The sequence below is a fragment of the Eutrigla gurnardus genome (assembly GCF_963514095.1).
Source record: "Eutrigla gurnardus genome assembly, chromosome: 3".
NCBI classification, from domain to species: Eukaryota; Metazoa; Chordata; class Actinopteri; order Perciformes; family Triglidae; genus Eutrigla; species Eutrigla gurnardus.
The window spans coordinates 8,649,377-8,658,685 of record NC_139917.1 but is presented as its reverse complement, the minus strand read 5'-3'; the positions used below and the strand labels follow the sequence as shown (position 1 = coordinate 8,658,685).

Genomic DNA, 9,309 nt, shown 5'->3' with positions numbered 1-9,309 from the left:
AAGTTCAACAACTAAAGCAATGATGGGAACACTGATTAGGTATAGCACCCAAAGGAATGCTGGGAAATGCTGTTTTTCCATGCCGTATCTGTCCTTGGAAACATCAACTATATACATACAGTATGTGTGGCGTACTCTGGGGATTTTCAGATGACTTTATCACTGCTAAAATGTCCACATGTGCTGTTTCTGCTGGACGAGCGACATAAATAAGTGTGTAAGTGAGTGTGTGTGTGTGTGTGTGTGTGTGTGTGTGTGTGTCCAAGCAATCGAGTGGCAACAGATTCATGTAACAGCTAAGGCGTGCGGTTGTGTGGGGAAGGCTCAGGGTGGATGTGGGATGCGGTTGGAGATGGGCTTCAGCCTGGTGGTGGTGGTGGGGTGGGGTTGCATAAGTCACAGAGTGTCCACCATCAGGCCGCCCTCTCCTGAATGCTGCGTGCCGGCTGCCGCTGGGTCCCTCCGTCTCTCACCTTGAACATGTAGTCCTCCTCAGCATCTTCTGAGGCTTTACTCACACCATCCTTTTTGTCTTTACTGTCCTTGTCCTTACGCCTACACGTGGCGTCTTTGTGTGTGTCACTTCTGCAAAAACTACACCATGTCTTCTGACGACACGCTTTCGCTCTGTGGCCTTTGGTGCCACACTTGAAGCACACCATTTCTGTGTCGTCTTTGTTCCAGCCACGCGCGCTCGTCTTGGCGGGCCGCTATCCGGTTTTCCCTTGAGTTTTCATCACACTGTCGCTGGAGTCGGCTGCTTTTATCTTCTCTGTCTCTTCAAAACTAAAGAGAGGCTTTTGTCATCTAACAGCAAAATCAACTCCGCGTAAGCGTCAGCATTTTTCTTTGGCTCTGCTGCTATCTCTGCTTCTGTCCGCGGTTCTCTTAACCCTGTATTCTTTAGCTCTGACAAATGAAAATGTCCCAACATTTTGGTCTCCCAAAGCTCATATTAGTCTCATCTCCGTCGAACGTCAGTCGAGGCAATCTCCTTCGTTGTTCCGCCATGTGAGCTTGCTCTTTTTCTAGTTAGCAATCCCGTCAGCACGCGGTCCGTTGCGACTTTCTAAACGGTGATAGCAAACTTATCATCCGAACGACTCCTGGGCCCATAACCTGTTGAGTTATGGTATATTAACTGTTGCAGCTTTACGTAGCATTCGGATGAAAAGAGTCAGCGGGTTTTCTTCAGCCTTTCTTGGCATATTTATTTGCGAACTGTAGACACATCAGTCTCACGGTCATACAGCTTCGTCTCAAAACTACGGCAGATCAACTGGAACAAAAAACGAATGACGCTTTTGCGCCCTGCCTCTATAGCCTGCACATTAGCGCCTCCTTGTGGCATAAACATATACACAGTACAGAACACATAAGAACAATACAGCATCACATCACATACAACTGAAGACATAAACATATTTTAACAACTCTCATCAACTGTGTGAAGTTTGGAGCCGATCACACAATGTACACAAAGTTACAATAACTTTCACTTTTGTAGTGAAGGATCTAAAATCGTGGCATTGTCATGGCTTACTTAATTCACTTCATACGTTTGTAAACCATGGGAACATAGTAATACGTATTGTTATTTTAAATATGTCAGTATAAGTCATGTTTGATTTTGCTTTCATATTTTTTATAAATCCGATATATAACGCGCTTTTATTTTGTGGACTTCTTTTTCCTGTTTAGTTATTTGGTTTTTTTCTGTCTGGACATGTCTATGGTGTGTCGAATCTGGGACCTGCTGCTCTCGTCCATTTTGAAGCGCTGTGATTGGCTAATAGCTGGCTCAGTGAGATAGTATACACTACGTTGCGTCTTCAATCGGCCAGTCGGATATTCAAGTTTTTCTGAGCGCCATTTACGCATCTCACGAGAGGCTTGTGGATATTTGGCTTTGGACTTTGGATTGGCTTTTGACACTTTGGACCTTGGACAACGAGAGGAGACCACATTGGGACAGCTAAATATATATATATACACACGTAAAAAATGTGTATATATATATATATATATATATATATATATACACATTTTTTACGTTTGTGTTTACACTGCTGACAGGTATGTTTAAGAACATTTTTATATTATAGAGAATAGATGTAGAGTCCAGCTCTGTATGATTAGTGGTCTGAGATGACCTTTTAATGATATGATATATGACTTGATGTTATATGAATAAATTATTTATTTATTTTTGCAGTGGAGAAAATCATCAGAGGGGGGAGACTAGTGGACACTTTGAGTCTCAAAGGAATGGGTTTCTATTTGTTTGACTGCATTCAATACAAGTTTTCACTGTTATATTCCTGGTAACGTTTTTGGCCAGTGTGCCTTTTTTTCATTTAGGATGCCTCGATGGAAGAACCATCAGCTATCCGTTGCTGCGAAGCAGAGGATGGAGGATCGGTGTGACAGGCAGGAGCCTGTCATCTCTTTCTCCGGCAGACCCTCTGGTTTGTACTCAAACGTTTTTTATCATTAAGTGTTTAACTTTTTTAATTGTTAGGTGTATTCTCACTATATTTGTACACCTGACCTAGTGGAAAGAGCTTTGCTTATATAATTATTATAAATTATGAATGAAATTTCTGACTGTGATTTAGTCTTTTTAACTAGCCCATGGAACTGGTCATCGCCATGCCGTGAGGAAGTGGCCAACTTCTGCTCGCACCGGCGGGAGTCACAAGTTGGTCATCCCACCGAGTCTCCAGACAAAAAGGTATTGTTGTTTTGGAAGTCATTTGACAAATGATGTCTGATGTTGATCATAATCTTGTTTGCATGATAATAATTCTCCATTGTGTTGTTCCAGTTTGTTCTTCTTGTCAGGGACTCCCACCTTTGCAGCATCATGGATGGGTTCGTCACGATGCCTATCCTTTGGTGCCATGGCGACGCCGGGGGCTTGCGCCAGGGACCTGAGGATCGAGCTGGTGAGTGCTATTGTGCCACGTACACCAGATGTTGTCTGTGTTCTTGCCCCCAGCAACAACCTGACGGCCAGGAGGACAGTGGAGCAGGCAGGGGAGGACTCCCGTGAGGTCATCGCCAGTGCCTGGAGTCGGTGTCAAAGGTGTTCGTCCTGTATGTAATTGATTTTTGAATATTGCTGTAATATTGGTTACCTGTTACAGTTGAATAAAAATACTGAGAATGGGAAATTGTAGCTGTTCATGTTTCAATGTTAATTTACAATCTTTATGGGTAATTTCATTCGTTTTAAAACCTAAAATGTTTGTAATTAAACGTTAAAAACAACATAAAATAACTAAATATACATTTGATGTGATCTAAAATTAACATTAAATTGTTGCAATTTTAAACCCAATATCTAGTTTTTCAACAGTTTTATGACATGTTTTGAAAGATGAATCACATTATTTTGAGTGTCATATACTGTTATATTACATCAAATATAAATGATTATACAACCTCTTTCCATAAAATAATGTCATTAAAACCAATTAATAACCACACATTTCTGTAAATTTAACCATTTAGTTTATTTACCATGCAATTTATTTATTCGTATTTAAACAATGACGTAAACGGAAGCCTGCCACCGTCCTTTCTAGCAGCCAAGGAGCGACTGCGAGCGTTGGGTGCTTGAGGCCGGGACTTGCTGGTTGACCCGCGGCTGGACCGGCGTCCTGCAGGAAACAAATGCAAACACTGAAGGGCAGCAGAGTGACGGAACAGGCAACTTTTTCTGATGTATGGTCTTAGTTTTTTGAATAATGTTCTAATAATAGAACAATAATTAATTAATTCTAGTTTAAATTAGGCAAATCTTCCAAGGAATTTCCTCTGGACATCAAAGACTGCTTATAAAGTCACAAATAATAACTTTGTCAGAACTTTGGCTCTATTTTCCTCAAACTTAGTGCCGAGTTTTCCCAGGGAAACGCCTAAACAATGCTCTAATTACAGTTTCTCTACAATTGCTAAGCCACAATTTCTGAAACTAGTTTGTCAAAACTCTACGAACCAAAAACATTTACACAAAACGTCACTCTGACAGTGTGACTTACTGTTGGCGAGAATCTCCTCCAGCTGTCTCTGGATCTGGGCCACCTCGTCGGAGGTAAAGCGCCAGCGCTCCTCTGCTGCTTGCGGTGGCGGCTGCGGCGGTCGGGAGCTCTTCTTCACCTTCAGCTTTTTGGGAGAGGTCATGCATGAGGTCGGGATGGAGCCCGTCGTCAGCCCTTCTGGGAACATCTGAGCGATGACCTTGAGACCTGGCAGAGGACAGCAGAGTGGGACGATCGCTCTTCTCATACATGCAACCACACGCACAGATGTGAGCTCCACTCAGCTGCTACTTTACCTCCAGACAGCAGAAACAGATTCTCGAATCCCCGTTCACACATGATGTTGGCGGCCTGGATGGCTACAGTCTCATCCACGTCGTACACGATGACCATCTTCCCAGCTGCGTTTTTCTACGGATGGTGGGTTAAGTTCAGACAAGACGATGGTCAGTTGACTGCTTTTCAAAAGGGCTGGTCAGGTGTGTCGTTTGCATTGAAGGATACATATTTCAGCATGTCTTTGGTGAAGGGGTGCATTCTTCGAGTCACCATGGCAACGGGCCAACTGTGTGCTGTAGGGGAGAGAGAGAGAGAGAGAGAGAGAGAGAGAGAGAGAGAGGATTAAAACAAGAAATCCTTTTTCATAAGAGGTTTGGTGATAAAAAAACTTACCACCAATAATGTGGCAGCAGTCGTATTGGTCACGGTCCCGTGCGTCCAGCAGCAGGTAGGGGCAGTCGGGGTAGGGCCTTTCGCCGAGCTGGGGGCTGGACACCAACATGGTCTCCATCTCCTGATGCTTCCTGTTGAGGTTCAGCTCTCCCACTCCGTTAATAAGACTGTAAGTGTAAGTGAAAGAAGTTTGAAGCTGTAAATGTGAGCAGTAATGTTTCCCAGGGTGCAAAGCTGCACGGTACCTGTGCAGGGTTGACCTCTCAGCACGGCAAACGTCTTCGGCTCTTGCATCCTGGCGATCTGACAGAGGCGAGGGGAAATTAACCCACATCCACTGACAGCGACAGACAGTTTGAATCCAATTTTAAAATGTTAAGGGCCCATCTGGACATAAATAAAGTTTCCCAATGTTGGCTGAATGAGTAATTGTGTTAGTTACCTCCTGGGTCGTGTGATTCGCTGTCAATCTCATTTTCATTCAGATCGGCTGCAGAGGTGACCTGAAGTATCTGAGAGGAAAAACAGGTTTAGGAATCTGAGACGTTTGCACCGGGAACACAAAGAGGAAACGCAAAGAGAATATTATCCTGCTGTCTGTAAATGAACGTAACTAACCGAGCTAAAAGAATTCAAAGCCGTCCAATCAAAACGATTCTAGCAAGTAGTCCATCAACTATTAAACACTGTAAGGGGATCAGGGTTTCTCTTCCCGCCATCTCCAATACAGACATAACTGGACAATGGATTTTCCCAGGAATACGACACATGTATTGTGCAAGCCTTCACAGTATTGCAAGAAAATAAACATTGATGCTCACCATTTGTGCAAAGGTCGTCAACTTTAACCGTTTGAATATTTCATCGTTTCGGTAATTGAAATCTGAAAAAAAGGGGGACAGAAAGTTTGAGTAGGAAGGAGCCTGAAAGTCCTGATGATACTCAAAACGTCAGACACCTGATGGGATCGCTGGGTTTGATTATTACTTAAAACAACTGTGTAATTACTTCAGCCGTCCCAGGGAGCCGTACTGAACACAGCTCACCTGGCTCCCAAGTCCTCCTCCTCACCCCCCTAGTGCTTCAGTTAACGCCAGCACTGCCGTTTTTGGGCAGACTGGAAAGTGTTTCTAAGGACTGTTAGGACCGTTAGGAAGACAATACTTATATCTATAACATTTGGGACTTGGAAATTACAGTTTAGTCATGTAAAAAAATAATAATTCTGGATTCAAGTTTTCTTTTTTTACTGAATTTAAAATATAAAACAAATGTGATGTTAGAGTGCATCAAATAAAGTGCATAGAGTAGAAATATTAACATTTTAAAATGACTTGCCAATGCTGATCCCTCTTCAAATGAGTCCTGTTCCTTATATATAACATTGTTTAAAATAAAAATAGGGTCACAGAAATAAATGAGTTACTCACTTTTTTCATTGTAATCCTGTCTTTCCATATACTTAGTATAGCTACATCCTGTATTATAAATAAAGAATATAAGCAATAAGCATTTATACCTGTCATAGCAAATGACACCAGTTTGTTACATTGAAATACATATGCACAGATACCTGTGTCCAGCTTGGTTTTGACATGGTCATATTTTGGATTCCGGGGTATGCTCTTTGTGTACTAGAAGGAACAGACAACGAGGTTGTGTGTTAGCTGTGTGACCGGAAACAAACACTGGCTGTCAAATGTCTGACGGTAGTTCAGTTAGCCTGCAATCATGGGAGTTTCCCGAAAGAGCTAATTTAGCTAACGACATTTTTGTAACAGGTGCATTGCGTTGATATGGCAACATGATAACTTAGCATAGATCATAGCTAACTAGCTAGCTCGCTAGGAAAGCTATATGTTTCGCTGTGTTGACAGTACGTTTTATTATCTACACTTAGCGGTTAAACACCGCTATTTCTTGTACTACAGTTAGCGGTTACATAGAAAACAAGAAATGCTGTTAACCGTACCTCTTTACTGCCGAGGCTCCGGTTCGCCATCCTTTCACACGTAATAGCGTCCAAGTGTAACGTTCTCATTGGCGGTTTGTCAGCGCTGTTTCACTGGCCAATCAGAGACGCGGATACTCCGCCTCTCCTACAAAAAGGTTCTTTGCGCATGCGCGCTGGTTGCCAAGCGCTGCATTCAGGCCGTGCTGCGTTCATGTCACAGGGGAATAATATCCCTTGTTACAAATTCAAAAAACTACTGTTTTTTGGCATAGGGGTCACACATTCTATCCGCGATGCCTCTCAATTATCAAACGCTTTCTTAATTAACTTAATTTCCTCATATTTTTTTTAATTATTTGATATAAACCAATTCATATTAGGCTGCGGGTCCATATTCAGAGCCTTCACTAATTTGATGTGCCGCAAAATTCAGTTAATTCAGTTAAATGAGGATTTTATGGTAACCAGTGGCGTAGGGAACATTTACGAGGAAGCGAGACACAACCTCTAAGATGTTTTACGGGGTGGGAGCAGAAAAACGGATGTTATATGTTGCTATTTCCCGTGGTCAGAGGAACTAGAGCGCCCAGCATCATTTTACCAGGACTGACACACGCCTCTCTCTCTCTCTCTCTCTCTCTCTCTCTCTCTCTCTCTCTCACACTCACACACACACACACACACACACACACACACACACACAGGAGACAGGGCCAGCAGAATAGCCGCTGTAGCTTGGCGCTACCAGCTAGCCACTCAGTGCGGACGTAATTCTCCTCATTAAAGGTCCAAAAACCTCTCTTCCTCTCCGTACTACGGAGCTCTAGTGTTGGCCGGCCGTCAGATTTAATCCGGAGTTGCTGTAGTAGAGGCATCCATCCATCCATCATCAATGGCCTCTGCAAGAAAACGCCACTTACAGCAAGGAGAGTAAATGCATTATTTTAAACACTGCCAGGTGGAATATGGTATAATAATATATCATCATGTATTATTTGTTTTTAATTTTGTATTACTAATCAATCTGCAAAGGGAATAGTAGCAAATGTTGTTAAATAAATACAGTGGAGTATCTGAAATGCAGGCCTAGTCTATAAAGTAGTATGTGTGTGTGTGTGTGTGTGTGTGTGTGTGTGTGTGTGTGTGTGTGTGTGTGTGTGTGTGTGTGAGTGTGTGTGTGTGTGTGTGTGTGAGTGTGTGTGTGTGTGTGTGTGTGTGTGAGTGAGTGTGTATGCGTGTGTGCGAGTGTATATGTGTATATGTCATTGTGAGTGGCCTCAGGAGGTGAGAGAGTATGCGGGGTTGTATGAGTTATTGTACTGCGTAGTCTTTAGGGGAGGGGAGGGTATCTGAAGGCACAGCTGGGGGCCAATTCATATCCAAGTCAAGCGTATAACAACCTCCACACACCACACCCCTGCACACACACACACACACACATACATACACATACACACACACACACACACACACACAAACACACACACACCTGAACGATCGAACGGACTAGAGGGCCCAATGATATACTAAGTGCTCTGAATTCACAGACTTCATAGACACAGGTAAACGGTCCCTGGACAGTAATCCTATGCAGGTGTGCGTGCGCGAGCACATTTATGAAAGTGTAATAGTGTTTCATTATGTGCATTTGAAGTATATAATGTGTAATAATCTATATGCCTGTGAGTTGACTCCCAGCACTCCCTATAAAATAAAATAAAAACTAGACACGAGACTGCCCCATTTACTTTTTATGGCCATGGAAAAACCCTCTCTAGCCAGATCCAGATGGGGGGTTTGTATGTATTCTAAAACCATCTTTAAACGTGGTTTCTCCCCAAAGCACAGATCATGATGAGACCACTGACGGTAATATAAGAAAAGAAACAAAAAAATATAGCTCTATGGTAAAATAGTGCACTAAAGCTTATACATCATATCTCAAATATCAACACAATGCTCCTCTGTGGGAGTTTTATTACTCTGTCGAGGGATTATGTTTATGGCTCAATTTTTCTAAGGAGAACTTTTCTCCAAGTGGATGTCAAGGACAGGGAGGTACAGAAAGACAGAAAACAGTGCTTCACCTGCCTCTAGTCATAACATCACTTCTCCGTCTTCACACTCCAGTGGTCTGAGTCATACAAAACAGTTTTCTGCTGCCAGCCTGCATTAGACTTCTTATCTAGCTCTTCTTCTGCAGCACACACAAACATGGCAGAACATGTATTTACTTTTGTGGGATATTGCCGAGTATGGAGCTCAACAGTGAACGGGACTATGTGGAAATGAGGAATGTTGTATTTTGATTATTTGATGCAGACCTGCTTCCTTAACCAAAGGCATAACTTGAGCATACTTAGCCTGGCCCATGCTGCTAATGGAACAAAATACAATTGAACCAAATGTAAAGTAAGAAATATGGCAATACCGCAATTTAAAAACAGGCAAGTAAACATTACAAGTAAACATATTCAGTTTGAAATGTAGTGAAGTAAAAGTATGGAGAAATAGAAAATGGAAAACACTAAAGTACAAGTATTACTGGAAGTACCGTAGTTTGCAGTTCTTAAAAAAGACCTCTAACCTGTTACTGATGCTATGTGCTGCTAAAATCTCCACCCATTTGGAAGCAAA

At 42.5% G+C, this 9,309-nt stretch overlaps 1 protein-coding gene across 1 annotated transcript; it reads right to left on the bottom strand.

Moving 5' to 3' along the window:
* Positions 1-3,043: 3,043 nt before the first annotated feature.
* Positions 3,044-5,259, bottom strand: LOC311010716 (centrosomal protein of 41 kDa-like). Its single transcript, XM_084005305.1, has 8 exons — positions 5,161-5,259; positions 4,964-5,021; positions 4,719-4,885; positions 4,551-4,618; positions 4,343-4,457; positions 4,047-4,253; positions 3,526-3,665; positions 3,044-3,097 (listed from the first exon to the last, which is right to left on the bottom strand). The coding sequence occupies exons 3-7, from the start codon at positions 4,834-4,836 to the stop codon at positions 3,538-3,540; spliced, it is 636 nt and encodes a 211-aa protein (XP_083861431.1). The 5' UTR covers positions 4,837-4,885; positions 4,964-5,021; positions 5,161-5,259; the 3' UTR covers positions 3,044-3,097; positions 3,526-3,537.
* Positions 5,260-9,309: the final 4,050 nt, after the last annotated feature.

Excerpts from the sequence above, each read along its gene's own strand:
- LOC311010716 (XM_084005305.1), bottom strand. The coding sequence starts at position 4,836 with ATGGAGACCATGTTGGTGTCCAGCCCCCAGCTCGGCGAAAGGCCCTAC. Across the intron at positions 4,619-4,718 it reads CTGCTGCCACATTATTGGTG|CACACAGTTGGCCCGTTGCC; the intron begins GTAAGTTTTTTT and ends TCTCCCCTACAG. Across the intron at positions 4,254-4,342 it reads TCTGTTTCTGCTGTCTGGAG|GTCTCAAGGTCATCGCTCAG; the intron begins GTAAAGTAGCAG and ends GTCCTCTGCCAG.